The 22,584-nt window shown below is 35.0% G+C and overlaps 2 protein-coding genes across 2 annotated transcripts in view; both read left to right on the top strand.

Moving 5' to 3' along the window:
- Positions 1–22,584, top strand: part of LOC147077210 (uncharacterized) — a 332,131-nt gene that overhangs the window by 126,701 nt on the left and 182,846 nt on the right. The gene's annotated exons all lie outside the window — the stretch shown is intronic.
- Positions 8,469–22,400, top strand: LOC147077217 (uncharacterized). The gene is made up of 5 exons (XM_085941027.1): positions 8,469–8,679; positions 11,586–11,795; positions 12,454–12,606; positions 16,438–16,566; positions 22,326–22,400. The coding sequence occupies exons 1-5, from the start codon at positions 8,503–8,505 to the stop codon at positions 22,398–22,400; spliced, it is 744 nt and encodes a 247-aa protein (XP_085797153.1). The 5' UTR covers positions 8,469–8,502.

Here is a 22,584-nt window from a genome sequence, read left to right as displayed (position 1 = left end):
GTCGTCGCCAAACCTATATCAGAAACCTTACATAAAACAATGACTACCGTCCAGTAAAATCACTATATGCCCCGCAAGTTTGCAACTTCCAATACATATTATAAAATATTTCGCAAACGAACATGAGGTTTGTCAGCGTCCCCAAACTACCTGAGTACCCTTTGTACGATACAATCCGACCTTGACAGACCAAGCCAAAATCTACCGTTAGATTTCCAAAAAGTTGCAAAGTCTACCCCTCTCCCGCATTTTACGAGCGGGAAGACGCTTTTTGAAAAATCGGTCAGTCTGGAATTCACCCTTGAGGTAGAAAGTTAATCACGAAGCTGGTAGGCACCACGCGAGTGTCCGCTGCCCACGCAGCTGATGCACCATCACAAAGTAAACCCCACCCGCCTCGATGTAAAGTGAATACTGTGAAATGTAACAAAAATGAATCAACATTTAAATTGGCAGTGCCGAAAGTAAAAGTTCCCGGCGAACCGTTTTAAAATTAATGTTTGTCCTAATGTAATAAGACTAATGCTTGCCCGATCGTAATAAATTATAACTCTGTGCAGGGTTAACACATCCAAGTTCGTGTTAATCATTTTTATAATAATTGTGCCCGTTATAATGTCTCTCACTTCCTAATACCTGCCCGAATGAAGGACTCCACAACACACATCTGAATTCAAAAAAGTATTACTATATACAATTATCGTACCTGATCCACTAGACCAAATCTTGGATTAGAGCATTTATTTTGAGGATCTTCAGATTTAAATTGGCGCATTGCTTCAACAAACTCGTCTTTGATCTCAATTTCCTCACCACCAGTCTCAGATTTCATTTTTTTCAGCGCCGTCTCTGGAATCTAAAAATGTCACAATAATTGACAATTATATCTGTAACGTTTGGGCATAACCTGTTAACTGCAAAATGTTGAATTTACAATAGAGCCATTTTAAGCCTTGAATTGCCCACATAAATTTCAGTTCATTTTTTTGTTTAAAATTGAAAAAAAACATTTTAAAATAAATAACTGAAGATGAATATGACAATACTTAGATTGTCAATTATTTCACTAATTAGGAAAATAAGGTCACTTATCAGTGATGAAACTATGACAAGGTCTTTGGTCATATTTTGACCAAACTAACCACTGTGTTTGTTCACATATCATCATATTATTACAAAAGCGTTTTGAGCATTTAAAGTGAAGTATAGATATCGGGTTATTACCAAATGGAAGATAATACTATAGTGACCCAATTTTTACTCTTAACATAAAATGACCAAATAAGCAGTTATAAGGTTATGCCCAAACGACACCGATATTTACTATGACAATCAATAGCGGCTGGCCCTTTAGGTCAAATGGTCAATGACCCTCCAAGAATAAAATAACTTACAATCTATTGTACAATGTCAATTACTAGCGAGGCAGACTGGCGAGAGCCAGCCTTCAATAGAATACAATACCAAATAAACTGAATTTACCTGTTGTAATGGGCTATGATCGGAATACGAGCATCCAGGTTGAGGATCTTTACCATATGTCTGAATTGTATCTTCAACAATCTCATGCTTGACGTCAACTAGTTGAAGGTCAGTCTCAGGTTTACTATCACTGAAGCCCGTTGCAGGGTGCTAAAAGACGCATAATGTTACGCAATTACATAGTGTTCCAAGCAGAAATGGTAAACACAGGGTAGTTATTCTATATCGTTAATGTATGTATGTCAGGTAAATTTATGCAATTTTAAGGTTATACCTCAGTTGAGGCACGGTCTAAAAAGATCGTGGCTAGGCGATGCGCGGATTGCGGGTCGAGGGTGCAAATGACGCATGCCGAACGAAATATAATTTGTCATATAAATCCAACATGCATCCATTTAATGTTCTGTTTATACGTATTCTGCAGGCACCAAACAAGAAGACTAGAAGACCATGGCAACTTCGCCGCCAGACTCCACGAGTTTTGCTTGATAGTAGATAGGCCGGGTTGTACCTGCGGGCATGATCACCAAGATGTTGAACACATTTTCTGGGATTGCCCGCTTATGGAACTCGAACGAGCGGAGCTGTTTGCCAGGGTCCGTTCTCACACGGGCCCAATTGGTCATGGAGATCTGATAGCAACCAAGGCCAACTTTGCGGCATTCGAAAAATTTGCAGCGTCGTATGGGGAGCGGGATAGTCCCGACTCTTCTGTAGACTCATCCACTTCAATTCGTGACACTCAGTATGCGGGTACACAAAACCGCTTAATGTCAGCGAACAGCAGAGCCAGTCCAAAAAACAAAAAAAAATCTTTCTTAACTTTCTTCTTTAAGCACTACGGTGCATGGTTGCAGCATCAGTCCCATGCGGCTCCATCTCGGGACGGAATGAGCACTTAAAATGACTTCTTTCAGACACGTTCAAAGCGTCATAGAAAGCGGCCGTGCATATCCACGGCTGTGCAATATATGACGGGTAGTGGTGGGCACTTTAACGTATGTTCTATAAGCAACAATAATAATATATTCATTGACATGTTTTTTTTTTCAAGTAAATGGGTAACGTTTTAAGTCATCTTTACACGATTTAAGAATTAATACCCCCGTCGCCATCACGAAACAAATTGACGTGTTCCCAGCTCGACGTTCTCTCTCCGAATACCAGCGAGTCCAAAATTTCGTCACGCCTATAGTTGAAAATTATTTGCCGTTTCACTGATGTACCTATCGTCATAATAATTAGACATTGTCACAAGTCTGAGAAATTCGCAGTACAGCGCATCTATTCTATACACAAGAGTGTTATCGGCAGCTATTGAGGGTAGTTTTTCATGTTTGCAACGAAGTAGGTATTATAACTGTTACAATAAGTTAGCCGTCTAAACAGTCAAAACTGTATATCTCGTTCTACAATTTAGCACTGCCAAGAGAGGTGCTGTTAACAGCATACATCAGTGAAACGGCAAATAATTTTCAACAGTAGGTGCGACGAAATTTCGCACTCGTCGCCAATCGGAGACCGACAGTCGAGGTGTGCGAACGTCAATTTGTTTTTTCATGGCGTCGGAGGAATATATTCTTAAATCGTGTAAAGATGACTAAAAAACTTACCGTATGTACTTGAAAAAGAAAACATGTCAATGAATATACTATTATTATTAGTAATATAACAATAAACATAACATTAAATGGACGCATGTTGAATTTTTATGACAAATTATATTTCGGTCGGCACGCGTCATTTGCACAATCCGCGCATCGCCTAGCCACGATCTATTTTGACTATGCCTTAACTGAAGTATAGCCTTAACGGCCCACGTGCTCGTCGTAGGTCAAAATTGAGTTTTTATTGTATTTTCAAACCATGATCCTGGACACTCCTTAAACGTTGTAGATAATCTATTTATATAATTTTGAAGACTTATTATCCTTTATAGTTATTTTAAACATTTGATGACTACATAAAGTATTTTTGTTACATAAAATAGTATTCTTTTAAACCTCTCGCTCTAATGTTTTAGAATATAGTCATATTTCGGTACATAACTGTGCAGTGGTGTTAAGATTTTTTACGTTTATTATTTTTTAAACGCATTTATGAAACCATTAGTATAATTTATTACGAGATATTTTTGGAAAATATTCACGATAAAAAAATATATTGATAATCTCTGTGATCCCAAATTTGACAAGAATTAGGCATTTTATTATTCAAAAAATCGGCAATATTAACACATTTGAAGATGATTCTAAAGATACTTATTATGAGCTATGTCTTTGACCATACAAATGTTATAAAGATCTTATGAATAATGATTGCTTTATAATAATTATTGACCTAAGAAAAAGGTAGTGTTTTTTTTAAATACGCCATTTCTTTTGTCATTCCCCAGTGGTTAAGCTACAACATACGGCCATAGCCATAAATTGACAAACTATAATTGAAGAAGGGAGTAAAATGATATTGACGCGCGTGTTTGAACATGTAACGTTTAAAAAAAAAATATAAAAAAATCGGTTAGGTACATGTTCAAACACGCGCGTTAACATAATTTTACTCCCTAGTTTAATTATAGTTTGTCAATTTATGGCTACGGCCGTATGGTGTAGCTTAACCACTGGGGAATGCCAAAAGAAATGACGTATTTCAAAAAAACACTACCTTATTCTTAGGTCAATAATTATTATAAAGCAATCATTATTCATATGATGTTTATCAAACTTGAATGGTCAAAGATATAGCTTATAATAAGTATCTTTAGAATCATCTTCAAATGTGTTAATCTTGCCGATTTTTTGAATAATAAAATGCCTAGTTCTTGTCAAATTTGGGATCACAGAGATTATCAATATAATTTTTTATCGTGAATATTTTACAAAAATTATCTCGTAATAAATTATACTAATGGTTTTATCAATGCGTTTAAAAATTAATAAATGTAAAAAATCTTAACACCACTGCACAGTTATGTACCGAAATATGACTATATTCTAAAACATTAGAGCGAGAGGTTTAAAAGAATACTATTTTATGTAACAAAAATACTTTATGCAGTCATCAAATGTTTAAAATAACTATAAAGGATAATAAGGCTTCAAAATTATATAAATAGATTATCTACAACGTTTAAGGAGTGTCCAGGACCATGGTTTGAAAATACAATAAAAACTCAATTTTGACCTTCGACGAGCATGTCCCCCCTTAAAACATAGCACTTATTGTAACAATTTTACAACTAACTTATTGTAATTGTTACAATATGTGCTAATACATAGATACAAAAATATGAAAAACCATCCTCAAAAGCTGCCCATAGCAGTTTTGTGTAAGTATAGCATAGAAGCGCTGGTGTTCATTTGAGGAATTGTTCTTCAGTCCCTACGCAGCGTTGCCAAATTAGCGTTTTTCTTGACAGATTATTGAATAAGCTTTTAGTTTGCAAGATTCGCATCTGGGTATGACATTAAATTTAGTGTTTTACGATTCCACAAACAACTTAAAACGCAAAAACATTATACCAGATTTGCTTAAAAATAAACATACACGTATTTTATATAGGTAGTCTATTTTACCAATAAATATAATATACTAGCTGAAGTACCCGGCTTCGCACAGGGTCGCTTCGTGGTTATATTTATCTTAGATATTTAAAAAATAATAAAAGGTTATTATTTTTTTAATATTAAAATATCTGTGTTACGCAATATGGCAATATGAAAATAATTCTAATAGGAGTAACGGTCAAACAAAAGACCACTAAATTAAAATCGAATCCTAAATATGCAAACGTTATTAATGTTATTAATATGTAGTAAAAAAAAATCAAAATTGCATGGAACAAACAATTAATGAACGTTGTATTTAATACAATACTAATTTAGAAACCTTCGCAGGTGTGCGCACAACAACTGACAAAAGTTTCATCGCAATCGGATGAATGTTATAAGAACGCATACGAATAGAAGAAGAAGATGATTTTCTAATTCAGAAATCTTCGTGGGCATGCGCACGACAACTCACCAAAGTTTCATTGCGAATAGAAGAAGATAAAATAGAAGAAGAAGGAGATGGTTATTCTAAGTCAGAAACCTTTGCGGGTTTTGGCACAATTATTGACGAAAGTTTTATTGCAATCGGATGAATGGAATAGAAACGCATACGAATAGAAGAATATAAAATAAAAGAAGAAGATGGTTGTACTAATTCAGAAACCTTTGCGGGTGTTACCACAACAACTGACGAAGGTTTCATCGCAATCGGATGAATAGTGTAGGAACCATACGAATAAAAGAAGATATAATGAAGAAGAAGAAGAAGATGGTTGTACTAATTCAGAAACCTTCGCAGGTGTTGGCACAACCACTAACGAAAGTTTCATCGCAATCGGATGAATGGTATAGGGACCATACGAATAAAAGATATAATGAAGAAGAAGTAGAAGATGGTTTTCTTAATTTAGAAACCTTTGCGGGTGTGTGTACAATAACTGACGAAAGTTTCGTCGCAATCGGATGAATGGTATAGCAACCATACGAATAAAAGAAAATAGAATGATGAAGTAGAAGAAGGTGATGATTTTTCTAATTCAGAAACCTTTGCGGGTGTGCATACAACCACTTACCAAAATTTCATTGCAATCAGATGAATGGCATAGGAACGCATACGGGACAGAGAGAAAGACATACAGATAAACAGACATACAGACAGACAGACATTCATTTTTATATATAAGATATAGCCTATACTCTTCACGGAAGTGCAAGCAATAAGTTAAAAAAGTTTTACCGCAATCGGATGAACGCTATGGCAGTGCATACAATACGAACAAACAAACAAATATTACTTTTTATATATTAGATTACATGCGATATATCACTATTTTTACCACGTTTCTCTTAGCTCGTATTCTTATTTGTCCGGTGGTTGTTTATCCAGTACAATTCTTGCAATCGATTTTTAACAAACTTCCCGACTAGCTAGAGATTTGAAACTTTTAAAATGTATGTATGGATATCAAAATGACATTTCAGTACCTATTCTATATTTGTTTGTTTGTTGCAAAATAGCAAAAAAATGATTTGTTGACAATTGCCTTATTAATTTGTCCTAAATTATTAACACAAGTTTATAATATGATTCAACAGAAAATTTAAAAACATGGTATATAAAAAGTTCTTTTTATCTTGTAACTATTTTCTTTTGCTTACTTATTTATCAGATTTTAAACGAAATATTATTTTACAATCATTGTTTTCGTGAAAAATGTTAATAATGAATAATTCTATAAATGCTATTTATTAGCGTTTATTTTGCTTCTGTCATCTAGATTATTTTCTTATCCCATTTAGCATAATGTTGTAACTTATGTAATCGAAAATATGTAATAACTCGACACACCCGACCATTGCCGATAATCTATTGGCTCAAATAGACTATGACGATCGGTCATATATATGTCGAAAACCCCGTTTCTTATGTTGGCGTCCTATGTCACAGGGTGTAAATACGATGTCATAGCTGTCATAAAATATAAATGTATATATGTCGGAATGGCATAGATTTGATCATAGACACTAAATCGCTCTTAGCATATATGTGCCCGATCGTCATATAGTCTATTTGAACCTTAAAGACGGCTGTGACCCGACACATTTTAGAAACCTTACTATGCAAGGTATTAGAAACACACAATACTATTTAAGTTATGAAACTAACCTCAAAACTGCACTTAGCGTCATTGGAATTTTCGTGCTTGATATAATTGAGTCTGTCTTCATTCACTGAAGGCTTTGATGGCACATCAAACAAATCCGGGATTCTGTCTGTGCTAAATTCACCTTGACCTGGTTCACGTTTTAGGTCCATTGTACGGCTAGTTGAACTATCCAACCAAATGAGACTCGGCATGTTTCTTTCCTCAACATATTCCGTCTCTGGTTCACGTTTTATATCCATATTAAGCTTAAATGTTCAAGAATCAGCATCTACAATTATATTAATGACAGCAACGTGACAGCAGTCATTTCGAAAGTATCGTGTATATGATTGCCAGTAATAATAATTATTATTGTGTTGCCATATTTTTGTCATTGAAAGAATTTGGTCCAAGAAAAATGTCATCTGGTGCTAATAAATGCGATCATGAGAAAACAGTAGGTACCTACCTCGTATACCACAAAATAGAAGAAAAAACTCTCTATAGCAGGGTTGGCAAAACTTTTTATGTAGGCGTGCCACAATTTCCCAAATATTATTTTTCAACTGCCTGATGTGCCGAGCAGATTTTCATGAGGAAAAAATAGTTTATAAAAATGCTATTAAAAAAATGATGGTGTTATAGATATCACGCACAGAACATGGCACACGTACTATGTGCTTTATCATTTTTTTTTTTAAGATTTTGTTTCTTATGTGGTGCAGTCATTTTTTGTGGTTGAAATGAAATTGTTTGTTAATGTACCTATTAATAATTAGTTTGGTTCTTATCGCATAAATTGACATACTTGAGAATTGCACCTTATTATATGAGGTATTTTCTTGCTACAGTGGTCTCAAGCATCGTAACTAGCCTACCTAGGTACCTGGGTAGATATGCATTCTCTGCTTCTGACCAAAAAAATCCATTTTAATTAAATCAGTCAAGGGCTTCTTTCCTCTTTTGAACAACTTTTTTATTCAACGAAATTATAGTGCTTTACACCAATACTACTTTTTATAGCACAGTTATATAAAAAAAATAGTTGGAACCAAATTTTGACATATTTTTTTATAGTCTCGTAAAAAACTGACATTGAAAGTTTTGAATAATAATTCAAATTATAAATATGGTGGTACTTACCCAATTCGTCAATAAATCGATGTATCTACGGTTTACATTATTACATTTTTAATTAATTTCTCAACTTACCTACCTACCTACTCTTCGTATAGACAACATTATTATTGTGATTGTCTATGCTCGTTTGTACACAATGGAAATGGAATTCTGTTGTCGCTGTCATATTATAAAGAGAAAAAATGGATATAAAAATAGAACCAAACGACGAAGTATTATCTGAAGAAACGGTGGACGTTATCAGCCACGGTGATCAATGGATTGACTTGAATAATATCCTTAGGGATGAGGATCGATCTGACTTGTCAGTTAAACAGGAGAATATCGAATTCGATTGCGAGAATATTCTCGTAAAAGAGGTAAATAGTCGTTATTTCTGGACATTATATTTATAATTTAGTTCACAATTGATTGCGCAATAAATCGTTATACGTTAGTAGACATGATTAATCGTGAAAATAGCATAATAATTAACAATTTGCCACGTACCTACTTATGTAGTTTTTGTCAATTGTTTTCTAGTTTATAAATCGATACAATTCAATTCAATTCGTGATGCGGTAAGTATAGAATTAATTTTCACCCAATGTTAACATGTCGATACCATAAAGGATTGTAAAAATGTCCTGCTATTTCTTTCGTAATACCATGAACGAAATTAAAAGCAGAAATACATTATTATCACACGTGAACACATTTGCTAGAAACTTCAGAACATTCAATACTTACCTAATAAAACTGACAACCGACAAAAACGTTGTTGTAAATACCTGTCATTTGTATATGGAATATAAGTAAATTTGTGAAAATATGCACGCCTAACTTTGGTAGTCTCTTTATACGATTGAGGTGACTTTCTTTGTGGTTATGATTTATTGGCTATATTGCATCTCTATTCTGTGTTATAAATTGTATTAATGCATAAGTGGACACCTGCGGAAGTGCTGTTTAGTATGACAAAGTCAGATATACCTACCTACATATAAGTAATATCACTTCCCTCCATTTTGGTAAGTGAATAGCAAACTGTCACTTTTTTTATTTTGTTGTCTGGTTTTTTTCGTCTGGATTCGAGATTTGGATGTAAACAATAACACACCGGAATTGTTTTGGAAACGGCAAGGTATATTTACGTTAATAATATATAATAGTTACATTTTTAGTAATTTAATTTTACGGATGATGAAATGTACGTGTTTGCGATTTAGCTGCTAGCAGCGTTCTGCGCGCCATCTTGTGTTTTTTTCCAGCGAAAGCCGTCGTCGAAAAAAAGCGACGTTGTAAACTTCAACGGTTATAATCTACTCTACGGCATTGCCGGATCGGCTCTGTTATTATTATTTATTTTCGTAATCAGCGCTTTACTATTTGTTGGGTTTGATACCGATTCGGGCCTTTCCAGATACACAGAGACATCCCCAAATGGGGTCCATACGGGGGTGCCACAGTTAGTACACAATATATCTGTTTAATATGGCAAATTGAGTTATGTATACTTTCAGAGTGAGATCTCCGATTTCAAAATATGGTAGGCATGTCTAGTTCTTATAGAATAGGAAAACTGTGTCAGTAAGTATTATATGCTCATTGTTTGCATGTCTTTTCGTGTTTAAAATTGCTCTTCTGAACACTTTGAAAAAACCGGACATGCCATATTACTATAGAATATTCTTTTTGACACTTGTAAATGGCAATGCTACCTAATGACAATAGTGTGGGTACGTAGGTAGTAATAAACACTCAAACTTTGAGAAAATCATATACATATTTCTTGCGACTTCACCGGGAATCGAACCCGATAATAAAAAAAAATGTTTATTAATGGTAAAAATATGCAAACGGCACAATATAAATAGAATCAATACACATTAATAGTTAAAAAAAAATATTGGAGCTTTATCGGAGATTCTGAATTAATTTGTTACCTAATGCAATTATTCTTCTCTTCTTCTTGGTCGTTCCTTCATAGTTTAAGGATCGTGACCTCCTTGATTTGTTGTCATCCTTTATTATCAATCAAGACTTTCGATTCTCTACTTTTCCTTCCCTGGAGACTACCGAAAATCACTAGTCAATCTAAGTTATCCGGTCTGTGCTGAACAATATGTATTTACAAAATAGTTCAGAATGCATCTTGGACAAATTGTCTAGAACCATTGCTTTATATGAAGTCTCTGGATGATCGACCAGTTCGTGCTGTGCTCTATCCAAGAAATACGAAGCAATCGGCGCCAACACCACAACTCAGAGGCATCAATTGCCTTCAACTCCCTTGTCTAGAGCATCGATGATTCGATACCGTACACAAATATGGAGAACACTAATGTTTTGCACATGGATCATTTTCGTGGCAATGAAAATTCCTCGATCCTTCCATATAATGGTAAAGCCTCAATTACATTGAGCTTCTTTACGAGCTGTTTATTGGCGAATTTAAAAGCGGGCGATTCAGCTACTGCGATTTGATGATTATACACAAAACTTTCTATTCGCTGAGAAGCCACAAGCCAGCGACTATTTTGACGGAACGTAGTTCGTTTTTTTACCGGGAGGTTGGTACTGCGCTCTACTGCGCAGTCGCAGTAGGCCCACACGCCGGCTTTCAACTTTTCTCGGTAGAGTGCTAACAACCTGCTTATTAGCTTATTCGTTGATTACACAGGGCGACTTTACAGGCAGATTGTAAATTCGCCAATAAACAGCTCGTAAAGAAGCTCAATGTAATTGACGCTTAAGACGTGTCAGTGGATACATCAGTTTCAATTAATACAGAAATAAGTGTGTAACGAAGCCCGAATCTGTTGTTACTTTATTACTGTCCTCTGGTAACGATGTCTCGGCTTCTCCGGCTCCGAGGCGTAATGTGATGCTGCATTCGCCTGTCAGATTATCTGGAGGTATATCTATACATACCTTACAGACGATTCCAGCAACACATAAGAAGGCATACCCGTCAAAGGTATGTAAGGAATGTGCCAAGATGAAGAAGTGAGGCGAGACTCGGTACACGTGTAAAGAGTGTGATGTTCCTCTGCACAGAGTAGGTTGTTGGCAAAAATTTTGCACTATTCGAAATTATTAAACTATTTTCTATTGTTCTTGAAAGTTTCATTTAAATATTCCCATAAATAACTCAAAAAACTAAAATTACATTATCTACCATAAAAAACCAATTTCACTAAATTTTATAAAAACCTGAAGGAGCTTGAAAGTGTTAATATAGGTTGAATCAGTAATGATATTTGTTTGTGTATTCTTTTTTTAGGATATTGATTCTCAGGAAGTGTCAATAAGTGAACCCAACAATAGAACTATACAAGAAGAAAGTATAGTTCCGAACGATGGATGCAGTGAATTCGAAAGTCGAATTGGGAATTTTTCAATAGCTGTGGAAGGAAACTATCTGACACTTTCGCCGTTTATAATTGATAGAAATGACTCGACACGAATTATAAGACCAACAGATATTGACAATGTAAGACTTTCAATATATAAATATATATATATATGTAAGAGTTTTTGTCGGAGGGTATGTCGGGTGAATATATATGGCTTTTCAGACGACATATTATATATATATTATTATATTATATATATAAGACAGAAATTAATATTGATTGAAGTAGTAACAAAACTTTAGCGCAGGAAAAAATGGCGGCGAATTAAGTTTGGCAGATAAGTTAGGTGAGTAGGTAACGAATTTCAAACAAATAAAAAAGGGACGACATTCTATGTCTGCTTAAGGTTGACACTTCGCCTAGGGACGTCATTGGAGTTACCAATGTAATTGAATTTTTTCCCGACCATGTCTGATCCTAATAAGATCATAATATGGGCCTCCACAGAGTGGAGGTTTGTTCTAACAGATTTTTTTACGAGAAATGGATGTCAGTCACTTGCTCGACCTATTAGGTCCGTTCTCTGACTCACACAAATTTAAAAACAAAATGTGTACCTACTTTCCAGTCCCAGGATTCGAACCTGGGACCCACGTCCATAAACACGTCGACGAACATATAGGCCAACGCCAGATTTAACTCTTATATTTTACAATATAAGCTAGTATCCTATTGCTTTAGTTTAAGTTTTTAGTATTATAAAAATGAATAATACCATTATGTTGCTCTTTTCAGTTCCCTACAACGAGCTTGTCTGATATAAAACATGAGAATGAACTTCAATTGTCTAACACCAAGCGCCAATTTGTTGAAGATACAATTATTCATCCAATTTTTGATGACACTCAGCCCGGATGCTCATATTTAAATTATGAGCCAGTCCACCTGGTAAAATATCGATTTTAAATAGTGTTTAAGGGGGGACATGCTCGTCGATGGTCAAAATTGAGTTTTTATTGTATTTTCAAACCGTGATCCTGGACACTCCTTAAACGTTGTAGATAATCTATTTATATAATTTTGAAGCCTTAATATCCTTTATATTTATTTTAAGCATTTGATGACTGCATAAAGTATTTTTGTTACATAAAATAGTATTCTTTTAAACCTCTCGCTCTAATGTTTTAGAATAAAGTCATATTTCGGTACATAACTGTGCAGTGGTGTTAAGATTTTTTGAGTTTATTAATTTTTAAACGAATTTATAAAACCATTAGTATAATTTATTACGAGATAATTTTTGTAAAATATTCACGATAAAAAATTATGTTGATAATCTCTGTGATCCCAAATTTGACAAGAATTAGGCATTCTATTATTCAAAAAATCGGCAAGATTAACACATTTGAAGATGATTCTAAAGATACTTATTATAAGCTATATTTTTGACCATTCAAGTGTGATAAACATCTTATGAATAATGATTGCTTTATAATAATTATTGACCTAAGAATAAGGTAGTGTTTTTTTGAAATACGCTATTTCTTTTGTCATTACCTAGTGGTTAAGCTACAACATACGGCCGTAGCCATAAATTGACAAACTATAATTAAAGTAGGGAGTAAAATTATGTTAACGCGCGTGTTTGAACATGTACCTAACCGAATTTTTTTTTTATTTTTTTTTAAACGGTACATGTTCAAACACGCGCGTCAATATTATTTTACTCCCTACTTCAATTATAGTTTGTCAATTTATGACTACGGCCGTATGTTGTAGCTTAACCACTGGGGAATGACAAAAGAAATGGCGTATTTCAAAAAAACACTACCTTATTCTTGGGTCAATAATTATTATAAAGCGATCATTATTCATAAGATGTTTATCACACTTGAATGGTCAAAGACATAGCTTATAATAAGTATCTTTAGAATCAACTTCAAATGTGTTAATCTTGCCGATTTTTTGAATAATAAAATGCCTAATTCTTGTCAAATTTGGGATCACAGAGATTATCAATATAATTTTTATCGTGAATATTTTACAAAAAATATCTCGTAATAAATTATACTAATGGTTTTATAAATGCGTTTAAAAATTAATAAATGTAAAACATCTTAATACCACTGCACAGTTATGTACCGAAATATGACTATATTCTAAAACATTAGAGCGAGAGGTTTAAAAGAATAGTATTTTATGTAACAAAAATACTTTATGTAGTCATCAAATGTTTAAAATAACTATAAAGGATAATAAGGCTTCAAAATTATATAAATAGATTATCTACAACGTTTAAGGAGTGTCCAGGATCATGGTTTGAAAATACAATAAAAACTCAATTTTGTCATTCGACGAGCATGTCCCCCCTTAATACGCCCGATATAACATAAAATTGTAAAAAAATATTTTAAATATTTTTTTAATTTTATAATTATTTTGGTCTACTTTTTCGAGCACTGCTAACCATGGCCTCCACAAGGGGGGGAAGCTGACAAAGCTCTAGCTTGGGGGCCCGGCGAGGCGAGTCGACCAGATAAGTGAGATAAACACACATCGCAAATTTGCTTTAATAGTAAAAAAAAGTCGCCTGCGGTGCTCTTATTCTTCTTCTTGGTCGTGCACTCATGGCTGAGGATCATTTATAAGGCGGAATAACAATTGGTGGCCGGAAAATAGACAACTTAAGATTTGCAGATGTTACCACACTAATTAATAATATTATTATTATTTAAAGTTATATGGTTATAGGATACATTTTTTAATTGTGTATCAATACTCGACATCTCCATAATTCAAATGGATGTAGGTATTAAAATATACAATAAAACACTAAATATAAGCATTAATTTTACCGCGTGTACCATTTGGAAAACGCTACTGTAAAGCGTCACACTGCCTTTGTCTTTAGCGATATGTAGGGTGTCCGCCCAAGATCCTAGCCTGGGGGCCCGCTTCACGATGTGGGACCCATGCTGCTAACAGTAGATAAACACAAACAATGTTGGCTTTCATGGAGTGAATTTTTGCTGGTATATCATCATGAATCAGTAGCTTCACGGTGCCCCACAGGAAATAGTCAGAGATGTATAACCGCACGATTTTGGATGCCATTTCCATTTCTTGAAATCAATATACCGCCAAATTTTGATTTCAAGAAGTCAATGTTTGCTCTGTCGTAGTAGATTTTTGGGTTTCCACCGTGTGTCCTTCTTCCCTTTTCCTCGACGTTTCGGGGTCGTTGCAGAGTCCATTACTACGAGATGATGAAACAAACCGAAACGTCGAGGAAAGAAGGGAGAAGGACACACGATGAAAACCCAAAAATCTACTACGATAAAAAAACAACCGTGAAAAACTCGATGTTTGCTGTCTCCGTATGGTACGTAGCGTCATTCCGTGAATACCATGTTATATTAAAAGCAATCATTGTTCATGGTACAGTACCAATATTCATTGACCCTATCGAGTTTCGGTCTAATTTTTTTTTAAATAATGTCCGATGCCACTAGAGTGTAAACCGCACCAACTGGTATTTTTTTTTTGTGAACAACATGGGGTCTTTTCTGTATTGGTCTCCACAAACGGCAATATTCCTTATTATCAAAAACGATCATTATCGCTAAACGCTAACTTTGTGATAAAATGTAGTTTTAATTTGCGCGAATCAACGACTTATTTTCAAAGTAAATTTAAATAATTTGGTAGCGTTGTTCAAGCATCATAAAGTGAGCGCAGTATCGCAGCTTGGTTTGACAGTTGACCCCTTAATAAGTTCTATCTACTTAAACAAAAAAAATCACGTTATTAGCATTCACTTAAAATATTGCCTAGGTCAGTAGTAGCGAACCTATGACACGCGTACCACCAGTGGCACGCAAGATGATTTTGCATGGCACGCGTTTGCAAAGAAAAAAATACCTATAATAATATTAAATGAAAGATCGTATTGTATTTAAAATGGCAGACAAATACTCTTCAAGAATAAGCATTTGTGTACGTTTAATGTAAATATATAATTGCATAAGTCAGGCTTTATATGTCACACATAATATCGTCTTTGTTCTGGCAGAACACACAAACTGGAGAATACTAGTTTTGAGTAATTTGACTTTGAAGTTTTTAAAATGTTTGAAATAATGGTCTATCATGTGAGTTTATTAAATAATCGTAAAAAGGATGACTTTAAAATAAAGACTGTTTATTTATTAAGAAGGTTTCCAGACGGTAAAGTATGAAATAAGGAACATTTTGGTACTAACTCAATATGTAATTTTTTCGAATTAGTGTTTTCTGCCAGAACAGTGACGATATTATCGCACTAACTTTATCAGGCAGCAGGGGTTGTCGTGCCGCGAATCTCTAATTTTAATTGATTTACAATGCTTGAGACCACTAGCGAGAGAATGCCTCATCTGTTTGGAGAAATTCTGGTGTCATTGGTGCGTAAAAAAACAATCAATTATATTTCAACCCACAACAAAATGACTGCACCAAATAAAACAAAAACTTAGTGAAGCTGGTAGTAGTAATCTGGCAGACAGTTTCAAAATTGGTGGACCGAAATGTATGGCGTAATTGAAAAAAAAAGTGATAATGTTGTATTATGTTTGCAACGTTCTGTGATTTTTTAAATATAATTCTTTGAAACTATTTTTTCCACATGAAAAATTGCTCGGCACACCTTAGAGTCGAAAAATAATATTTGGGATATTTTGGCACACGTAAAAAGATCCTCCAACTCTGGCGTAGTCTAATAAATTGCTTTATTGTTTTCAGAACTCAGAGACTGTTCTCACCAAAAATAACTCTCAGATTGATTACGTGGAAGTCGATATTACAGATGAGTTGTGTCAAATCGATTATGAAAGTCCTAAAGCCGGTTGCTCTGATCCAAAATACCACACAGTAAGTCAGCTGCATTAACTTTATCGTATTTAGTTTATGGCATGGCTTGGTGAAATCTATGGTTTGAGATAAAGTAAAATAAAATAACAGATACTATGCTTCATTGATGGAAAAAATATTATTTTCAAAATATTACAGTTGGTAAAATAAATGTTAAGAGCGTACTTCAGTGAAACGGCAAATAATTTTCAACATTATTTTCGACGAAATTTCTCACTCGTCGTCAATCGGAGACCGACATCAGAGGTGTGTGCACGTCGCAAACATAACATTACATGGACGCATGTTGGATTTGTATGACAAAATATATTTCGTCCGGCACGCGTCATTTGCAGAATCCGCGCATCGCCTAGTCACGATCTTTTTTGACCATGCCTCAACTGAAGTATAGCCTTAACACAAGCAAATCATAACGCAATTGTAAAATACCAAAATATATCAAATAAATTTAACAGTTTGATTTCTTCCAAGCTACGTCTTTGCATCTATTCTATACCAAGCCTGCTATCAGCAGCTATCGAGGGTTAGTTTTTCATATGTTTCTATCGAAGTATTATAATTGTTTCAATAAGTTACCCAAGTCACCCAAGGTGCTGTTTAAATATAGTACTTTTGTAACAATTACAACTGACTTATTATAATTGTTACAATCAGTGCAAAAACTTCGCTACAAAACTACCCTCAATAGCTACCGATAGCAGTCTCGTATATAGAATAGATGCGCAGGAACTGTCTTTTAAATCAGATATCAATCTTACTTTATTTAAAGGTATTATATGCTTAGTTTTATCCAGTGTTGCCAACGAAGATTCGCAAAAATATGCCAGATATAAAAAAATAAACTAAAAGACAGAAAAGGGTAGATTTTGTTAATTAATTTGTAAATTACTATTTCAAAACAATGTCATAATTAAAATCTGTGTTTCCATGACAATGAAGATTGATGCTTTGAACCACCGCCATCTTTAGATTAATAAAGCCTGAGCATAACTTTTTGCACAAGCAATGAGTGGTCCGCTGCCATACTATTTAGTGATATCGTGATATATTGCAAGCAGAGTTTGGTATTCTATAATGACTGAAGAGTATAAATAAGTTATTAGTTATTGTCATTTAGAATCGACTGTCACATTGACAAACGTCCTAGTGTATTATGATATTATTATACACAGAAGAAGTTTACTTACTCCAATTATTAATAACACATAACCACTAAATCAGATGAACTCCAAGGTCACCAAGATACGTTAAAATAATCTGAAACTAAGAATACTGCGTCAAGTGAACACGACAGACGCGTCAGTATGAGCACTCTATAGATAATGACAGGTCATCGATAGACAACGGAAGGGGCAAAAAGTAGAACCAGTCGTGTAATGTATAGGCTTCCTTCTTCAGTGGGCACTGATTGAACTGAACAGAATAAAACAACTTTTATCTTTTTGTAGATTTCTACCAGGGGATGTTTGGCGGGACACACTGAAGAGAATCTACTGGGCACGATGACTTCTGATAAACTCATTCCAGAGGATAATCTTAACCAACACAGTTCGCAGAGTGAAATACATGAAATTAAAGATACTGATCAAAAACCATACAAATGCGACGTATGCGAATTCAAATGTTCCCGTCGCGATCATCTGAAAAGACATAGAATGATTCATACTGGTGAAAAACCATATCAGTGCGATGTGTGTTCGTTTAGATTCTCGCAACTCGACCGTCTTAGAAATCATAAAATGACACATACTGGCGAAAAGCCATTTCAATGCGATATTTGCCCATTCAAATGCAGGCGGATAAATGTTCTTAAAACACATAAAACTACACATACAGATCAGAAATTATATCAATGCGATATTTGTTCAGATAAATTTTCACAACTCGCTGATCTACGAAGTCATAAAAGGTCACGTCATGTTGTTGACAAACAATACCAATGCGATATGTGCTCATTTACATGTCCGTTTATTAGTACTCTCAACAGGCATAAAACGACACATTCTGTTGAAAAGCCATATGAATGTGACGTATGCTCACTTAAATTCTCACAGCTCGGTAATTTTAAAAAGCACATAATGATACATTCCGGTGTAAAACCTTACCAATGCGATATGTGCTCATTTAAATGTTTAGAGCTTGGTAATCTTAAAACCCACAAACATAGACATACTGGCGAAAAACCATATCAATGTGGCGAATGCCCATATAAATGTGCCCAAAAAAGTCATCTCAAATCACATATGAAGACTCATACTAGTGCACCGCGCTATTCATGCACTGCTTGCGCATATACATGCGATCGAATCGGTGACCTACGAAAACATAAAATGACCCATACTAATGAAAAACCATATAAATGCAACGATTGCTCATATTCATGTTTAACAATAAGTGCACTAAACAGGCATACGATGACACATACTGGTGAAAAGCCATTTAAGTGTAATCAATGTTCATATACATGCAGGCAGTCCGAACACTTGAGAAAACATAACCTGAAACACACTGGTAAAAAGTAAATTAATTTAAACATGCAAGCCAGTAAATTCGGAGCATAGATCGTATTAAAACGAGGTAATTGAGTATACAACTTGCACTTAGTGGTGAGTCGTAGAATAAATTGTCCAAGATGACAAAATATAGGTATATAATTGTTAATATTTTGTGTTTATTAGACACAACAGTCTTCGGTGATTGAAGTCATCACGAAGAAACGATTTACGTGGCTGGGACACGTATTCCGGATGCCGCCAAAGAGTGCGGCACTTCGTACCCTTGTGGCACAGCCTCAAGGCTTTCGTCGCCTTGGCCGGCCCCCCCTCACCCTGCAGCGGTGCTACAAAAGCGACCTACGTGCTGCAGGTCTGACATGACGGGAGGCGCAAGAGTTGGCGATGGACCGAGGGAAGTGGCGCCAACTTGTGCTTGCCCTATGCCCCAATGTTGGAACGTGACAGGGTGCAAGAAAAAGAAGAAGAAGATATCTTATTAATTCTGCATAGCAATAATTGTCAACTCTCGTCAAGTGTGCGAGCGAGAAGATGTATTATCCTTCTTCGCTCAGTATGCTGATTGCTGGGCATCATATGTTATTTGGGACTTGGGAGTGAACAAATAAACACCTCGGAATGGTAGAAAACGGCGATTTTTATTCGACTTATACTTTTGGTTATTACATTTTTATCAATTTTACTGATCGCAAGATGTATGTCTTCACAATTCCTATCACTAGGAACATCTGCCCACCAAAATTTTTGGACTTATGATGTCGCTGTCAGCGAGAAGCGTTTTAACGCTGCAAGCAATTTCCTACACAAAAGCGGTTTATAAAAATGCAGCGTTGCCAGTAATTTTTTTAAATAGCGTTTGGACAAACAGCGTTGCCTATTATTTTTTTTCTCGTAATCGACCGTTACTATGAGTCAACTCGAAAATAATTCCGGCCTCACTACACGCCCAGAGGAAACATTCCGCACTTGATGACAATTTGGTGGTGTGAGATAACACAATTTGTAAATAAAACTTAATATGAGAATGTCATAAGTTATGTAATTTCACCATGTATACTATATCCTTGATAGTGTAATATTATTTTAGTAATTTCACCATATATACTGAATATATCCTTGTTATATTATTTAAGTAACTTCACCATAATAAAGTATAATTCTTAATAATGTAATATTGTTTAAGGAATTTCACCATGTATACCAGTGGCGCACCCAGGATTTAATATTGAGGGGGGCCCAAGGAGGTGAATGTAAATTAGTCCCATAGGCTCTTTTCCTTCTTCACAGCCTAATTTCTCGTTTATCGGTATTTTGTCTATTGCACTCGGTGTACCTATACCATGGACCCCACATCCTGAAACGGGCCCTCAGACTAGGATATTTGGAGGGCCCTCTACCCAGTGGCGGCCGGTGACAAGAATATGAGGGAGTGCAAAAAAGACTCACCTATTTATGCAAGAAGTCCATCCTCCGATCCTTGGATTTTGAAAACACGTCAATAACACGAATATTAAAGTCTGGTATTGACGATATCAATTGTTTTTCTATACTAAGCATCGCAAGAGCATTTAGCCTGCCTTGAGACATGGTATTTCTCAAAAATGACTTAACCCTCTTTAAAGTTGAGAAACAACGCTCACTTTCCACTGAAGTCATCGGAATTGTACAAATTATTTTTAATAGGGTAACACTTTCACTAAATACTTCCAGTAAATTATTATTAGTGAAAAGTTGAAGTATCGACAATGCTCCATCAGTAACGTAGAAATCTTCTCTACTGTATAAGACTATTAGTTCATTTTTAAGTTTAAATTTGTCAATAATGTCGTATAATGTGGTTACCGTATTAAAATCTGTAATTGGAAAATTTGTATGATAATCCCGGAACTTTTCACTAAAAAACAATTTGGCTATTACTAAATGACCTTTATATTCGAAACGATCTTTCGCTTGGTTCACTATAATGTCGCATACTTCATTGCATATTACAGAATGAGGTAAATCATTGGGACGACGTTTTTTCGATGGTTGAATTTGTGACATATGATTATTTTGACGAATACATTGTATAGCACGCGTAAAGTGTTCAATGTCCATATTTATCTCCAACACGTCCTTTGACCTCGATTGAAGTTGTTTAAAAAGTATATCACAGTTTGGCATAATTTTGGCAAAGAAATCTAACCAATAGTTAAAATTGTCTTCGTTTAAATACCGTAACAACATTCCAGCTTGATTAATGGTATCGGCGTCTAAATTTTCAGATTCTAAAATGTGTTCCATGCACTCTTTTAACTGATCGCGATAAGTATGCACAACAGTAACTGTTCTTATATTGAAATTCCACCTCGTTGTTGGTGCTGCTGGTATTTTTCTATGAACTTTTTTTTTCAAGATATCAGTTCGCTTCGCAGACCTCGAAAAAAAAATTGGAAACGCTCGTAAATTAGCAAAAAAGTTTCGGACTATGGTGTTAGCTGAAACACTTCTTTCCATTATCAAATTCAATTGATGTGCATAACAATGTATGAAGTGTGCGTGTGGATACGAAGCTTTTATCAAAGCCTGTACACCACCTAATCGGCCACTCATCACGGATGCGCCGTCATAACTCTGGCCAATTAGTTGTGCTTGTTTAATGTCGAGAACTTCTAGTTCTTTCAAAATTTCAGATGCAATACCTGCCGCAGTGTGGTTTTTCGGCGTCATAAATTTCCAGAATCGTTCATGTATCTGTCCGCGTAGTTCATACCTTATGACCAAAACAAGTTGTTCTGTAGTAGATATGTCCGTTGTTTCATCTGCTTGTATAGCTACAAACTTGCTTTGTGATATTTCATTTTTAATTTCGTTACGGCACACCTCTAGAATCGAATCTAAAATGTCATTTTGAATCGTTTTTGACGTACCCTTAAAAACACTATTGCTCTCCAAATGCTGTTTCATGGCTATGTCAATTTCCGAGACAAAGTCAATAAGCCCTCGGTAAACACCTGGATTATTTGAATCTGCAGATTCATCATGTCCTCTAAGAGCTAATTCAAATGCACCACAGAACTTCACACAGTCAATCAATCTGGATAAAATATAACGATTTTTGTCAACACGTTCGTTAAATTGTTTCACAGATAAACGGTACCCTGCATCCAATTGTGAACGTATATCTATTTCTCCCAAGACTGCAAGTTGCATTTCATTTAAAATATGTTTTTCTGAACCACTGTGTTTTTTGATTTTTACTGACAGGTGGACCAAGTCTTGAATCCCATGGACCGTCCAGTTAACATCTCCGCCGAACAACAGACACGGAAAACAAAATAGGGTATTAAGAATATTACATCCGCAAAGCCATTGTGTTTTTGAGTACATTTGCACATTAAATTTCCGATTAACAATCTTCGATTTCACTGTACACTTTTGAATTAAATTTATACATGGCAAAGGACGGCCTGCCACTTTAATATCAATTCGTTTGGAAAAATCGTGACGATTGTCCTTAATATAT

Source organism: Rhyacophila brunnea, unplaced genomic scaffold, assembly GCF_057557595.1.
Source record: "Rhyacophila brunnea isolate RB1 unplaced genomic scaffold, BYU_Rbru_1.0 scaffold_13, whole genome shotgun sequence".
Lineage (NCBI taxonomy): Eukaryota > Metazoa > Arthropoda > Insecta > Trichoptera > Rhyacophilidae > Rhyacophila > Rhyacophila brunnea.
The sequence above is the reverse complement of the archived record's forward strand: the minus strand, read 5'-3'. Positions and strand labels throughout refer to the sequence as shown.